At 60.9% G+C, this 15,896-nt stretch overlaps 1 protein-coding gene across 2 annotated transcripts; it reads right to left on the bottom strand.

Moving 5' to 3' along the window:
• Window positions 1-1,646: 1,646 nt before the first annotated feature.
• Window positions 1,647-15,609, bottom strand: NEMP1 (nuclear envelope integral membrane protein 1). Of its 2 annotated transcripts, XM_039514565.1 has the most exons (9): window positions 15,436-15,609; window positions 11,884-12,005; window positions 10,095-10,314; window positions 9,243-9,315; window positions 8,665-8,758; window positions 7,819-7,933; window positions 7,005-7,230; window positions 5,526-5,699; window positions 1,647-4,931 (listed from the first exon to the last, which is right to left on the bottom strand). In XM_039514565.1, exons 1-9 carry the CDS (start codon window positions 15,563-15,565, stop codon window positions 4,745-4,747), a joined length of 1,341 nt encoding a protein of 446 aa, XP_039370499.1. In that variant the 5' UTR covers window positions 15,566-15,609; the 3' UTR covers window positions 1,647-4,744. The 2 variants fall into 2 exon arrangements, with proteins under 2 accessions (XP_039370499.1, XP_039370500.1); XM_039514566.1 differs by lacking the exon at window positions 5,526-5,699.
• Between the last annotated feature and the right edge of the window lie 287 nt (window positions 15,610-15,896).

Below are 15,896 nucleotides of genomic sequence, written 5' to 3' on the forward strand. Positions count from 1 at the left end.
AAACCGAGGCACAGTCAGTGACTTGGTCAAGGTCACCCTGGGAGCCAGTGGCAGAGCTAGGAATCGAAGCCAGGTCTCCCCCCGCTCCCAGCCCTGTGCCCAACCCCCCACACGACCCACCTGCTGTGTCTCCACCCAGCCTCCAGCACTGCCCCACACCCTGTAATGCAGCAGGTTTGCATGGGGCTTGTCTCCCCCAGCCCAGGCACGCGTGGACACGCTCCAGAGAACAGCCACGGGGGTGGGCCCCACGGAAAGACACCCCGTGCATCACAGACGTGGAGGGCTGGGAGGGACCCGCAAGAGGCCAGCGAGTCCATCTCCCCCCACCGAGGCAGGAGTCGGTGTACCCAGCCCAGCAGAACAGCTGCAGGGGGCAGGAGGCACTGGGCTCGTGCCAGACCCATTTCACCCCCCAGCAGGCCTGTTAATTCTCCCTCCCCCCCGCCCAGCGCCAGCCAGCAGCGGGTACGATGGACGCAGCGGGAGACTCACGCAGCGAGATCAGAGCAGGCACCTTGCACCAGCCCAGGCAGAGCTTCTCGGCAGCACAAGCAGGGCCACGTGTAGAGCACATGAGACACGCCAGGGCCCAGCCACCGCCCCGGCCATAAACCCCGAGAGATGCCACCAGGCCGGCCCCTCCTTAGTGCCCCGGGGAGAGGTGCCGGCTTTGCTTTGCAGCGGGGGAAACGGGGCCCCGGCCAAGGTCACCAGGGGAACCAGCCCCAGGAGAAGCCAGTCGATCCCGGGCTAGTGCTCTGCCGAGTGGCTAATTTGACATCAGTCGATACCGGAGGGGGTTGGTTGGCCTGGCAGGACGAGCTGGTTGCCAGGAGCCCACTGCAAAGCTCTGCTGGGAGGGAAGCCCAGGGGAGACGGCGCCAGGGAGGAAAAGGCTAATGGCCCAGGCTGGTTGTCCGGCAGCCCAGACTCTGAGCACCAGGACGCTGGAGTGCGCCCCAAAAACCCCGGGGATTCAGGGCAGGGAGCGTTGCCCTGAATGTTCCCGTGCAGCGACTGAGCGTTTCGCCGGAGCTCCCCAGAGCAGGGTGCAGCGCCGGGGCCGGCCTAGGACAAGGTACACGGTGTTACTGATCACGCAGCAGCGCCCAAGGCTGGCCCCAGGCAGGCTCCCCCAGCTCCTGCTCCTTCCCCTGGCAGGGGCCCGCGAAACGCGCGTTAACCCCGTGCGCGGAGCCGGGACACGGAGCCAGCTGCGCAGCCCTGAACAGCAGCACAGGAGGGGAAAATGCTTCACCCGGGTTGAGCAGTACCTGGGGTTCTGCCTGGGAGCCAGGACTGCTCCCCTTGGTTCTGCCAGCACCTCTTAAACCCAATCTGGAGCCCCCCCTTCCTCCAGCCCCTGGCTGCCCCCCAACAGCTGTGCCACTGCCCCCACCCCTCCCCTAGTCCAACTCCAGCTCCCCAGCTGTGACCCAGCCTCGGTGCCGAACCCTGGCAGCCAGAGCATTAACCCACTGGGCCGACTGCTTTGGGCAGGATAGGACAGCCGGGCGCTGCTACGGGATGGAAGGAAGTGGTTGTGCTAGAGACTGACAGACGACAGCTTTATCCAGCCTCCCCGCTGCTTCGAGCCGAACCTCCGTTTCCACATCCCCGTTCCACACACACACACACACGGCTACAAAAAACAAACTTTATTAAAAATCTGAACCTGCATTAACAACAGCGAGAAAAATAGACTCTGGGCGGCGGCAGGGCCGCTTGCGTGGGCTAACACTGAGAGCTGGCTTTCCGCAACAACAGGGAGCGGGAACCAAGACGGGCACAGCACCAAAAAGAAATATTTAAAATTAAACTGGGAATTACCCACCGCGGCTATAACCTCCGGCAGTTCCGCGGCTTATAGGCGCTGCCAAGACCGACGACCGCAGTGCACAGGCTTCTCCTGCAGACCACGGATGCCCCTCGAGTCTGATTATTTTGCAGCTGCGCCTGGCACGCCAACGAAAGCTGCTGCTCCGACATTGCTTCATGGGGAGCAGGCAGGATCCGGGCCCTGCAGGGAGCACTGGCCCCAGAGAGGCCACTCGAGGGCAGTTATTGCTCAGATAGTTGCATAGAGAATGAGGAGCATCCCCCCACATTTGTGCTTGAGGCCTGGCCCACACCCCTCCCAGAGCTAGAAGTGGTGGACGGGCCAGGCCATCCGGGCCAGCTGCGGCCTACTCCACCTACGGCAGGCGACCAGCCGGCCTTGCCCCCTCCCGCCAGCACCACAGGGTTAACTGAGGCCTGGGGCCCTCTGCCCGGCGCTCCTGTACCCGCCCAGTTCCACACCGGCCTGGGCCCTTCCACGTTCGCTCTGGCTCCTGACCAGACACTTTGCATAGTCACACAAGCCCCACACGGGGCCATTGTCATGCAATGAAACCGCATCAGCTGAGACAGGACAGTTCTGCCCAGCCGCTTTCTGCACCGGCTCAGGGCTAAGGCAGAAGCAGCCTGCAGGCTTTCGGGGTTCAGCTGGAGGCCACTTAAAGGGGCCTGATTTGCAAAAAAAAATCTGGGAGTCTGACTCCTTTGAGGGTGGCAGGTTGGACCCCCCCCCCCACTAGTTTGACCATTTAGTGCAGCCCGGGTTTAGTGGGTCTCTCCCGCAGGCCCAAGCGGCCCCTCGAGCGCATCACTGCGAGCGACGACACTCGGGGCTGGGAGCTCCCGTCGCTACGTTTACCGAGAGAAGCTTCTTGGAAATAACGAGAGAGCTCTGCAGCCAGGGGTTTCAAAGCAGCAATCCTGGGGAGACTTTCAGCAGTGCCCAATGGACTTAGGCGCATGAGCCCTGTTTGAATGAATGGATTTGTGCTCCTAAATCACTTGGGTAGCATCAGATTCCCACCCTTAGCCCCACAGCTCCCATTAAGCGCACCGGGAAGCGAGTGTCCAAATGGGCTAGGCAGGATCTCCAGCGTTAGCACACACGGCCAACTCCCTGCCCCCTCGGGTCAGAACTCTGTTCCATCCACCCGAGGGCCCGGGTGCAGCCCCTCGCCTGCCGCCACGTTCGCCCCCCACAGCCGGATCCGGAGAGAGCTAATCCCCATAGCCAGCCCCTCAGGCCGGAGTTCAGGGACGTGCCCTTTCCCAGTGCAGCCAAGCCCCCCTGGCTTCCTGCCCCCCACGGAGCTCAGGCTCCCCCCTGCACACAGGAAACGCAGCTGGCAGGGCAGTGCTCTGCCCACCCCGCTCAGGGGATGGGACTCCTGCAGGGAGCAGCGAAGATGGAAGCAGCGCAGGCAAGTGGAGGGCTGGGGGGAACGTCCCAGGACGTGCCAGGCCACCCGGCTGCTTGCTGCCAGGTTAGAGGGGACGTGGCGCTGAACCAGAGGCTGCAGGGGACACGAACCCCTCGCCGGGCACCGGATTAGCACGGGACGCCCTAGGCAGAGAAGGCTGAAAGGGTGGGGCCTGCAACAGGGGCTGAGGGGTTAGAGCGTCTCTGGCTGTGGAGCGCTGTGGACATAAGTAAATGAACCACAAACAAAGCAGGTGAGCAGGAACCATTCAGACCCACAGATCCTGAAGCCCAGGGTTTTCCCCACCTCCACGAGGGAGACGCTCAAGGGTGCTGGGCCCCAGAGGCACTCGGAGACCTCCGGTCTCTGGTGTTAGGAAGCCATTCCTGCCCCCCCAACCCATTACTGATGGGGGGAGCTGGCAGGGGAACAGGAAGTCAGCTGCCCGGCACGCACCTGTCAGCACAGCAGGTCCAAAGTTCTCCTCTTGTGCAAACAAACCCGGCTCCCAGTGGGAGGAGGAAGAGATCACGTTGCTGTCCCGGGCAGCCCTCTCCCCACCCACCCCCATGCCTGCCTGCAACCCGGCTCCCGCCCCGGCTCTCAGCGCAGCCAGGCCAGCCAGCAGGGGGCAGCAGTCCAGGAGCCGTGGCCACAGGACAGGGAGGTGGGGGCAGGGGCCAGTGGAAAGGGGGGTTATTTTTCCTGCTGGGGGCAGGATGCACAGAGAGAAGGGGCTGGGCTCAGCTCAGTACCCGCGCGGGGGACCCCTGCGCCCCAGGAGAGCCACCCTGCTACGGGCAGGGGGCCGAGCGCTCCTGCAGCCACTGGGCGTGGCAGCTGCTCTTCTGCCATCACCCGGGTGCTGCCCACCTCCCGCGCCGCCGAGCCCCAGGGGAGCGGGAGAATGAAATTGTCTCCGTGGCTGCCAGCAGGAGGAGACGGGCCAATTCCCCCAGCTTTATGGGAGGTACCACACAGGCCTGTGCAGAACCCTCCTGCCCCCCAGAGACCCTGCCCGGGTTCAGGACAGCCGGGGGGGTGGGGAGCGTTCCCAGTCCAACTGAAGTCAGGCTGGGGGCAGCTCAGACAAGCTCCACTGGCAGGCTGCAAAGCGCCGTGTGGATTCCCCAGAAGGGAAGTGCCCCCAGAACACCCCTTCCCTGCCCCACACATCCTTCGGCGTCTCCCCCACTGCGGAAAGCCAGGAAGAGGACAAATGCTGTGCAGCCGGGAGAGGGACCAGGTCTGGTGCCAGCCAGAGGGCAGAGCGCTGCCAGGTCAGAGGGGTGGAGTTCAATCCCCTGGCTGCCCATGTCACCGGGTCCAGCCTGGCTGGCTGTGGTGCACTCGCACGGACAGACAGTGCTTTACACACACACACGCGTGCGCTCACGGGGGCGCTCTGAGAGCAGCGATTGTACCCCACGCCAGCAGGACGCTGCCGCAGCTCCACCGCCAAATCCGGCCGCACGGCTCCCTCACTCGAAGCCCAGGTGGTTCTGGGACACGGAGAAGCCGGCGCGACCCTCCCCTTCGAAGGAGTCGTCTTCGTCTTCCTCAAAGAGCTGGTCCTCCACGAAGGAGCCCCCCAGGCCGTACTCCTGCTCGTGGACGGAGACCTCGTTCGGGGTGAGGTGGGAGGCGCCACTCACAAAGTCGGCGAACCTGGAAATTAACGAGGATGGGGAACAATTAACTTCCACTGTGGGAAGACGGGATACTGGGCTAGACGGACCATAGGCCTGACCCAGTCTGGCCATTATGTCCCTTAAAGGTCCCACACACCATTAAGCCTCAACCCCCACAGGGGAAATATTAACCCCATGGGGAAACTGAGGCACGAGGCGGGGGAGCGATCGGCCTGAGGTCACATAGAGCTGGGACTAGAACTGGAGAGTCCTGCCTTGCTGTCCCAGCCACCAGCGCAGCCCAGCCCACTAGGGTGGCTTAGGCATGAGGCCAGGCCGGCCAGCCAGCCTCTGGGCCCTGCTAACATGCCTGAACGACGCTAGCCGGGGATAGCACCGTCAGGACGTAGCCTGCCGGGGCTGGGAACTGCCAGGTGGAGTTTTTACAGCCCTGGCAGGTACGGAGCTTAGCTGCAGGCTGCCCTGCTGGAAGAGTACAGATTGCCACAGCGAGAGCGTAGCCAGCCCTGCCCCACGGCCGTGCCAGGCGCTCCCCTGGATGCGTGCAGAGCCATGTCCCCCCGGCAGCGGGCACCGTAAGGGGGTTGCCGGTGCCCCCAGGGTGTTTTACCTCTTCGGAGCCTGGATGCGGGAAACCACAGTCCAGGCGGAGAACTCTGGGCTGCTGCAGTATCCGCGCAGCTCCTCCAGGGCCCTGCGCGTCTCCACCTCCCCCTGGAGCCGGTACTCCTCTTCGGTCAGCAGGCGAGGGGGGCTCGGCTTCGCTGTGGCTTTCTGCACCTTCCTGCCAGCAGAGCAGCGGCGTTAGCAGCAGTTCCCCGCCTCGAGGCCCCGCTCAGGCCCTGCAGAGAGCTGCTGGAGCCTCTGCCGGGTCCGCGCTCAGGGCTGGGGGGACGCCTGAGGAGCGAGCAGCCGGGTGCGGAAGTTTCCGGCTGCGATCTGCTGGCCTGGGCTAGAGGCGCCGAATGGACCTACAGAGCTATCTGCCCCCCTGTTTAACTCTGCCGAGCCCCGTCTGGGAGCCGGCTTCCCCACCGGCACCAGAGGCGAGAGCTGGTCACGGCTCCCCCAAGAGGGGTGACCCCATCCTGCCCCAGAATACAAAGAAACCCCAGACAGCAGCCAGAAAATTCAGCTCTTAAAGACCAGCATCCATCACCAAGCAGGTGTTGGCGCCACGCAGTGGCCAGGTTGGGTATGACCGTTTAGCCGAGGCCATAAAGCAGGCGTCGGCCACCTTTCAGCAGTGCTGGGCCGAGTCTTCGTTTACTCGCTCTGAGTTAAGGCTCCGTGTGCCAGTCATACATTTGAGCGTTTTTAGAAGGTCTCTTTCTATAAGTCTATAATATAGAACTCGACTATTGTCGTATGTAAAGTAAATAAGGTTTTTAAAATGTTTAAGCAGCTTCATTTAAAATTAAATTAAAATGCAGCGCCCCCCGGCCCGGTGGCCAGGACCTGGGCAGTGTGAGTGCCACTGAGAATCAGCTCGTGCGCCCCCTTTGGCACATGCGCCATAGGCTGCCTACCCCTGCCATGAAGTCTAACCCTGCTCCTCACCCTTGGGAGCAGAGCCAGGCCCACGCCAGCAAAGGAAGCAGGTGCTTGGGGCGGCACCTCCGGGTCTTCGGCAGCAATTCAGCGGCAGGCCCCTCAGTCCCTCTCTTCCTCTTCGAGCTGCCGCCGATCGGCCTTTGGGGGTTTTTTTGCCGCTTGGGGCAGCAGAAAAGCTGGAGCTGGCCCTGCACCAGGCACCTCAGAAAATCCTGCCCTTGGCCAGAGACCCCTCCAGTAAAGGCTAACGATGAACGTCCAAGCACGAGCGACTGGCCCCCGGGCTCAGGTTTCATGCAGCCAATCCCCCCCTCCCTCCCTACCCCCCGCGTCAGCCAAAACCAGGCTGCGGCTCCGGCTTGGGAACTCCCTTCTTAGCCAAACGCACCTGGGGCCCTGCATCCCCTACTGTCATTCAGCCACTCTAGAGCGCCCAAGCTTGGTGCGGCCGCGCCGTTAACGGAGCCAGTCGGCTCCTTAGCCTGGCCCTGACTCCTTCCGCGTGACCGTTCGCTGCCCGGAGCTGTGGACTCACCTGTAAGTGGCGCAGAGCCACTGGACGGGGTACTCCAGGTTCTTGGTGCAGACGGCAATGGCGATCAGCGCCAGGGCGATGGGCCGGATTTGGATCCCCACGTACATGAGCAGCAGGCCCAGGAGCTGCAGGCTCCACGTCAGCAGGTTGATGTTACGTTCGTTCTCCAGCGGGCCGTACCGGTAGCACACGGCGAAGCTGGCAAAACCCACCAGCAGCACGTAGCCTGGGAGAGGGCAGAGAGCAGGTGCGAGGGATTTCAATGGGAGCTGCTACGAACAGGACGGACGCCCGGCACCTGCGCCTTCCTTTGGGCCCAGGGTCCCTCACAGACTCATCAGCAAGTTCACGGCCAGGCCCCCTGTGAAATCAGCCAGGAATGCCCCACGCCTGCCCCCTAGAACGAGGATTGCACGGAGCAGGCAGGGGGGAGCATCCTGACCGCTGGTGCAGCCCATGCAGCATGCACCACGTAACCGCTCCTTCCTCGTCCCTTGTGCCGCCGGCGTCACTGATCCTACAATCCCGGGTCCCTTCCTGGTCCAATGACTCTAAATCCTATTTGGACAGGGGCTGCTCAGCTCCGGTGGCTAACCTGGGCTGATGTGCAGCAGTAAAATCCAAGGTGCAGCTCAGCCAGCCCCCTGCCCCCTCCTCCCACCACCCTTCCCAGAAGCGGCCGCCGGCAGCTGACCAAGACCCCCGTTGGCAGCCGCGCAGAAGGGAGACGGGCGTGGAAGTCCCAGCCTCTCCCACGCCACCGTCATACAAACAGGCGACCCTGCCTCTGCGTTAGGCGCCGAGACGCACTCACCCAGCAGGTATTGCCAGTAGGATTTGCAGATCTCTTGCAAGTTTCTGAAGACCAGCTGGATGAGGTAGAGGGAGAAGGACCAGCCTCCCACTAGGACGAAGTAGATGGGACTTTTCTAGGGCAGATGGAAAGAGGTGAGAACAAGACAGGTGCTTCCACGTGCCTGCTCGAGCCGAACGGCTGCGGCTGATGTTCACCCCAGGGAAAGACTGTCTGCTACACAGGCCCTATGTCAAGGGGCAGTGGAGCCTAGTGGGGCAGGTACCGGACCTGGGTTCTGTTCCCAGGTCTGGCACGTGACCTGGAGCAGGCGGCTCTGTTCCTCGGCCTTTCCCCACCCACGGCCGCAGACTCTGCCTGTCACTCGCTGTGCAGCGGCAAGGGGGCCCTGATCTCAGCTGGGCACTGCCCTGCGTGAGCCAGGCCATGTGGGTGTGCTCCTGACCCATCCCCTCCACAAACAGCCGCCAGCTCCCCCGACACCCAGAGCACCTCCACGCTGGGGGGGGCGGGATCTTAGCACCAGCACGTGCCGCTGCAGAGCTGCCGGCTGTGCGAGCTGCAGCCCAGCGGGACGGTTTAAACCACCGTCTAACCTTGCTCAGAGCGGGGGTTAGACACCCGAACCACCCTACCCCAGCACTCCTGCCTCTGGCGCCTGGGCACCGAAAGGCTCTTTCGCGTTTCCCCCCAGCACAGACCGGACCCGAGAGCCTGAGGGGGTGGGAGCTCATAACCAGATTCCCAAGTTCCAGCAGTTCGGCGCGGTCCTTGAACCAGCCAGTCACCGAGTGGTCAGTTCCGGCTCCGTAGCGCCCGATTCCCAGACCAGAACCGCAGCCTCACCTTGGGCATCACCTTGGCCATCACGTAGATGAGGATCAGCAGCGAGGCCAGCACCCCGATGCTTATCCCAGCCGAGTAGTGGAAGAGCTGACTCCTGCGGAGAGCACGCAGAGCGGGTGAGCTCGAGAGACGTCCGCCCGCCCGCACACAGCGCGACCAGAGCTTCCGGCCGACACATGCGGGACAGCAGGAAGCCAACGCGCCGGCCGCCTCGGGCTCGTTAAATGGGAGCTCGGGTGGCGTCTTGGTAAGAGGGGCCTGCACAAAGCCAAGCTCCGTGGAGCGACAGGCCTGAGCCAAGGGAGCTGCAGTGCTGGGAGATGATCTCCCTGATTTAACTGCCGGGACACCAGGCCACAGCCTGCGAGCAGGCAGGCGGCCGACCAGCTGCGGATGTTGGCAGCCCTTGGTTTACACAGCTATTGAGGGCGGGAGCCGCTCCGAGATGCCCTGCTGCACCTGGGCACATTTCCTGCGTGTGGCCCAGCCCATTACCACAGAGACTGGGGTGGTCGCGCGCACAGGACGGCAGGTACAGCACCCGCAGTGGTCTGGTCTTCCAGCACGGGGCGACCCACCTGCTCAGTAAATCCCCGGAGAAAAACAGGAGCAGGCCCAGGAAGGAAACCAGGCAGAGCTTGGGGTCAAACCCTAAGAGAGACAAGACGGTATCAGAGAAGCCCCCAACCTGGTTACTTTGTGCTGATCCCACATGACAAGATGGCCTGGTCCCAGCAGTCCGTGGGGAGCGGCTGGGACATACCCAGCACGATGTACGGAGGCAGCCCCCCGAGCTGGATATGCCTGGACGTGGGGCAAATGGAGCCTGTCTCAGTTTAAACGGCCCCAAGGCCCAGACGCTGCTCTAAACCTGGTGAATCTCAGCCCAAGGATTCTAACCCAAACTGCCCCGGGGCTGGAGGAAATGGATGGAGGAAACTGCCCCCGCTTCCCTTCCCGAGGCGTATACAGCCCACGCTGGGCGAGTGCTTCTCTCCTGCCCCCAAGCAAAGAAGGAACATCAGACCTAGGGCTAACGTGCTGTAACGCCCCATACCAGACACCTGGTACCGCCACGACTCCGTTCTAGGCCCGAAGCAGCTGGACCAAGCTCCCAGCAGAGTTGGGTGCCACCACCTGTCCCCACCACCTGCCTGTTTTTAAAGCTTCTGCTCAGCTCTCCTCCATTTCCCCCAAAGGGCAGTTTCAGGGCACTCACCCCGAGACCCCCGTGGGAGACTAGCTGGGGTCTTCGAAACAAGGTGGCATCCAGCAAAGCCCAGGCAGGCAATGACCAGGCAAACCTAACCCCGCGCTGCGGATGGAGCAGGGGCAGCACATGCTGAGCTAAGCAGCAGGAACTGCACTGCCTTCCCTGAGCAGGCCCACGAAGCCCCGAGTGGGGCAGCCCGACCCCCAGTACGGCTTACACCGGAGGAGGACGACGCTGTAGGTGGTGTTTGGTTCTGGCAGCTCTATTTTCAGGCAGGTTTTCTGGCTGTAGAGATCCACAGGGATGTAGGTGTCGTTCAGCTTCTCTCTGAAGAAGGCGAAGACGAAGTTCCACATGTTGAATTCCTCCAGCTCTTTCAGCTTCTCTTCGTTTTCCACCTGGGTGACACGGATCATCTTGTTGCTGATGACTCGGATCTGCGGACGGGAGAGAAGAGGGACTCGCACACCCACGCTGCACTGCAGGGGTGGACACAACGGGGTCTTTCACTACGCCAGCATGCAAGGGAGACAAAACTAGATGGGGGATCAGAGCTGTGCAGCTAACGGCTAAAGATCTATTGCTTAGCCACTTTGTGAAGTGCTTCACATACGTCAGCTCGTAGAACCTGGGGCAGGTTCGTTCCCTTCCCTGATCTGTGGCCTCAGGAGAACGAAATCACTGCTCATCTGGTGGGAGCGCCAGAAGAGGTGGTCTCGGAAACGCTATTAGAGATACAGGGTAACGTTTCCAAACTCACCAAAGCGACAATCAACAGTTTGATAGCTTTATGGAACGAGTTACCAAACCCATGGCTCTCTGACGCGATTCCTTCCCCCACCTCCGGTCGGAAGAGGCTGATGCGAACAACAGCGCCACGGATCTCAACAGACCGAGAATCCGTGACACGAAGTGTCCTGACAGATGCTTGCCACTTCTGCCAACGTTAGACGCAGCCTCGGGGCAGCTGCAGTGAGAAGCTAGGACAGCGTCTGCCCGCTGTGGCGGGGGAGATCAGGGTGACAAGAGGTGTCAGGGGAGGAACAGCCCTGCAGTGATGTCTGACGAAGTCTCGGGTATGAACACCAACCCTTTGAGAGTCCTCCCCATGCCTGCCGCCAACCAGCAGTTCCTCTCCATTTTCCTACCCTGAGTCGTCCCCTGGGCTCCTTTGCCTGACGAGCAGCAGGGGGACGCTACCTTGTGCCTACGTCTGACACGGCTGGAAACAGACGCCTTACTGCTGCCAGCAATGTCCCCTTTAGCCAGCGACTTGGGGGGCTTCCCCACCAGAAAACACTCACCTGCAGAGGCGTTCTCCCAGTTTCCACCCGGAGAGCCTAAGTGACTTGCTCCAGGCCACACGAATGAGCAGCAGGCCAGGGGAGGAGAGAGAATCCTGAACTCCTGATGCTCAGTCCATTGTTCTAACGGATGCATGACACTTCCTCCCAATGCTGGGAATAGAACCCAGGAGTCCTGCAACCAAGCCTGGTGGCTCTAACCGCCACAATACGTTCCTAGGACAACGGAGGTCGTCCTTTGGCCTTATTATGCTCGCACCTGCCTATACAGCCCCTAGCACATTGCGGCTGCTAACCTCACAAACCACAGGAGGAGAAGGGCAAGGCACATCTGGGACTGGCCCAGCAGCAGGAGCACTCAGACAAGGGGAGGGGTCCAAGCAAGAAGTTTCTATCCCAGGGACCGCACACGCCACAAGGGGAGGCCATAAAGAGACAAGGGGGTTTGGTCTAGGGTGACCAGACAGCAAGTGTAAAAAATCGTGGGGAGTAATAGGTGACTATAGAAGAAAAAGGCCCCTAAAAATCGGGACATCTGGTCACCCTAGTTTGGTCTGAGAGGTTCTTTCGCTGGTTCATAAAAACCCAACAAAGCCTCTTTCATTCGGACTCTCGGCTTGAATGCAAATGCTGGGGGCGGGGGCGGCAGCGAGATGCAGACCTGGCTTTGCAGCAGCAGGCAAAGCGGGCGCCCGTTCCTACCTGCATCCGGGTCCAGATGTCGTGCCATTTCGGGGTCTCCGGGTTGGTGTAGCAGAACGGCTGCGGGAACGTCAGATGGTGCACGTTCCCTTCTTCGAGTTGGATCACCGGCTTCTTGGCCTCTTCATTAGACAGGGGAGAGGGACAAGAAAGGATTTAGTAACAAACCAGACCCGATGCATCTATTCCCACCTGTGTCTGGAAGCGAGCCCCACATGGACTACGAGGCGAATCTGTCCTGTGTCCGGCACCAAGACACAGTGTGTGTGTTTCCCTTTCACTTTGTTTAAAAGAACTGTGTGTTCATTTTGATATCAATTCAATTGATTTCACAGGGTCCTCTGCCCCAACCTTCAGCTTCCCTCATCAGGGTGCACCAGAGGGTTTGGCATTTATAATGGGTGGCCCCTGGGGAAGGGGTCTGAGATCAGGAGACGGGCACTGAAGCTGGGTGTTTGGGCTCAAAGTTCCTGGGCTGGAGTTTCCGGCTGCCTGCAGACTCAGGAAGACATCCCAGCACTTCCCACTCCGCTCATGTTGGTGCAGGTTTTCTTCACACTCGCCAGGGACAGAAACAACCATGGGTGGCTTGTTTTTAAGGGGAGACATCGAACCTAGAGAACGTTCCCGCAAGCAACAGGTGGATGCCATGGCAAGGACTGCAGCCTAGGACTCAGGCAGGGAGTTCTCTGGTAGTGCAGCTCCACTGACTTCTGTGCAATTTCTCCTGATTTACCCCAACACAACAGGAGGATCAGGGCCAACGTGCATCCCACAGAGACCTCATAAGAACAGACATCGTGGGCCAGATCAGTGGTCCACTTAGCCCTGTATCCTGCCTCCCAGTGGCCATCTGAACAGGGTTGGGATTTGGGAGTAGCCCCACATTTTCCCCCAGTAGCGCCGAGCCTGGTGTTCCTTGGCCCTCCACTTGTGTTGGAAGCAGCTCTGCGAGACGCAGCCCTGGGGGAATTCATTCAGCAACCACATCAGTGAGAGAAAGTCAGAGTTTAAGGCCAGAAGGGACCAATGGGGCATCTCTTGCCTAACAGACCCTAACTTCCCCATATTAGTCCCTGCTTCAGGTCCAATGTCTGTGGCTGAAGGAGAACGTGTGCGGGGGAGGAGGAATCCCCTATTTATGCCAGCACTGAGTCCTATAACTTGTGAGGTGAACTAAGGACCCTTTTCACTCAGCTGGGGGAAGGAAACACTCATCTTCAGCTTCGCTCCTGGATCAAGGCCAGATTTAGCTTCATAGTCAACTACAGCCATAGACCGTGCCTCAGTTTACCTTCTCTGTCATAATGCAGCACTAGGTAGAGGATGGCGGCAGAAGCCTACTGGAGTTCTGATCAGCTAAGAGGGCGGCCATTATTTTTGGTCACTATTCGTAGCTTTGGTCATTTAAAAGATATTCCGTTGAACTCCTCCTGTTTTATAACTGGCTCGGCATCTGTTAAGTGCCTTTGCAAGGAGACCGTCTCTCCTCTAGCCTTCTTAGGAAAAAGCCAAACCCCAGGCTTTCACCGATGCATGCGTGTGTTGTGAAGAGGCTCCCGAGAGTCTGTTCTCAACAGGCGCACGCGTCTCCCACGGAGATGGCTCAGGCGTATAGATTCACTGCAGAGAGTGGGTGTTTGAGTAATGCTGTGTGACTTTAAACTATTTACCAACGTGCTTAAGTTCATAGAAAAGTGCTATTCCCCAAGCGGAGAGACATTAGACGGAGTAAAAAAAACATTAAGCTACCTCCAACTTTAGTAGGGAAAGAACGTGACTGACGTTAAACATCGCTATGCTACAGTCACTAAGTTGTGCGACCAGACAGCGTGTGCTGCTCACAAGGATTAGTGGGTATTTGTTGACCCTTTGTGCTAGGCACCGCTCTGTTCACACTGAACAAGGCACCTTTCACACAGCCCAATTCTTAGCAGAGGAACAGTACGTGCCTAGCCGGAGGGCAGTCACCATAGTACATCCCTAGGGGTTAAGAACAATACCACGCTCGTCTAGAACACTTTCCATCCACAGATCTCAAAGCACTTTACAAAAGAGGCACGGAGCAGGGACGTGACTTGCCCGAGCTCACCCAAAAGGCCAGTGGCAGAAACAGGTCTCCAAGGCCCAGCCAATGCCCTACCCACTAGTTCACACTGTCTCCCGAGTGACATTTTTGGTGTTTCCAATCAGATACCCTACGCCCAGGGTGGCCAACCTGTGGCTCTGAAGAGCCGCATTTGGCTCCAGAAGTTAATACGTGGCTCCTTGTCTAGGCACCGACTCCGGGGCCAGGGCTACAGGCGCCAACTTTCCACCCTGCACAGAGATGAATCAATCGGTTCGTATGGAGAGGGGACGCAGCCAGCTAGACGGGGTTATCGGATACTTGCACTATGGTGGCACCCCAAGGGGACCTGGTCGGGATTATGGTTTGATTGCACAGTGTGCTGGGCACCCATGTGGGGAGGCCCCCTGCCTCCTCGCCAGTGCCAACATGCCCCCCATCCTCTCCTACCCGGCCTCATTCCCATCCCCCGAGTCCCTGCGCTGAGGAGCTCACAAGATTCACTTGGAATCGAGGCATTTGAAAAGGTGCATCTGATTCCCCAGGCTGTGCTGTGATCCTGCCAGCACCCCACCCAGCCCCAGGCCGCCTCCCAGCACCCTCATGCCCTGTCTCAACCCCCAACCCTACACCGCCTGCCAGCGCCCACCTGCCCTGCCAGCCTCCCACCCCAAATCCCTGGAGGTTCACAGTCTCACTAATTTGGGTCCACCGCCCATAAGTCTCTCTCACGAGCCCCAAAGAACAGCCTGGGGAGGGAGGGGCAGCGAGTGCTCGGATTTGTGGCAGAGGAAGGTGATAATTTAACACAGCAGCAGGCAGTGGTGATGAGATTACAAGGAGCCCCCAGGGTGGGTGACAGAAGGGGGCAGGGTGATGGGGATTTACCTGCTGCCCCACACAGGGGCAGCCAGTGGAGTGGGGGGGGGGGGGGTCAGACAAATCTCAGTTCCCTGTGGGCCTATAGTCAGCAACCTCCCCACTCGCCAACACCCCACTCCGGGTGCCCTCACGAAAAGCTCCCCCCCCCACCTGCTCCACTCCCAGCTCCCCAACACATGCCACTCCCACACCCTGACTCCGGGCCTCCCTGGGGTCCCCTCCATCCCCCCAGTACCTGCCTCCCCTCCCTGCCTCCCGCTCCAAGTCCCAGCCCCCCCGGTCCCTGTTCCCCAGTACCTGGACCCCCCCCCCACCTCCAGGCCCCTGCCCCTCATCTCTGCCCCACCCCAGTACCTGCCCCGCCCAGCCCCAGTCCCAGCCCCCGGTCCCTGCCCCTCCCCAGGTCCCTGCCCCACCTGGCTCCCAGCCCCCAGTGCCCACCCCCACACCTCCAGGCCCCTGCCCTCATCTCTGCCCCGCCCCACCCCACCCGGCTCCAAGCCCCATGTGCCCTGCACCCCCCACCCCGGGTCCCTTGGGGGCCCCCCCCCACCGGGCTCCCCGCCCCCCAGGCCCCGCCCGGCTCACGGCGCCCCCGGTACCTGCGGCCCCTGCGCCCCCCGCCAGCAGCAGCAGCAGCACCAGGGTCCCCAGGAGCCGCCGCCGCCGCCCCGGGGCTGGTTTCATCCCTCCCGCCATGGCCGCGCCGCGCACTTCCGCTCGCGCCGTCATCGCCCTCCCTAGCAACCAGGGGGACGGGCGGGCCGCGGGCCTATGGGCGCCCGCGTCTGGAGTGACGTAAATCCCCGCGCCCTAGCAACCGCGCTGGCCGACAGCCCTCCTCAGCCTATCAGAGAGCGGTTCAGGTCTCGCCCACGCCCAGCTTCCGCCTAGCTCCGACTGACAAGCTAGACAGCCTATCATAGGGCAGCTCAACCCTTAGACCGGCCCTCGGTAACCAACCAGTCCCATGGTAACTCTTAGACCCGCCCCCTAGCAACTACGGTGACTGACAGCTTCCCCAGTATATCAGAATACAATACAGCCCACACACTAGCAACCG

This window comes from Mauremys reevesii, linkage group 25, assembly GCF_016161935.1.
Source record: "Mauremys reevesii isolate NIE-2019 linkage group 25, ASM1616193v1, whole genome shotgun sequence".
Lineage (NCBI taxonomy): Eukaryota > Metazoa > Chordata > Testudines > Geoemydidae > Mauremys > Mauremys reevesii.

What these genes read in the sequence shown, in the direction of transcription:
- NEMP1 (XM_039514565.1), bottom strand. Translation starts at nt 15,565, where the DNA reads ATGACGGCGCGAGCGGAAGTGCGCGGCGCGGCCATGGCGGGAGGGATG. An exon ending in GGGGGGCGCAGGGGCCGCAG is followed by an intron (nt 12,006 to 15,435) that starts GTACCGGGGGCG and finishes TGTCTAATGAAG; the next exon opens with AGGCCAAGAAGCCGGTGATC. An exon ending in ACATCTGGACCCGGATGCAG is followed by an intron (nt 10,315 to 11,883) that starts GTAGGAACGGGC and finishes TCCCGTCCGCAG; the next exon opens with ATCCGAGTCATCAGCAACAA.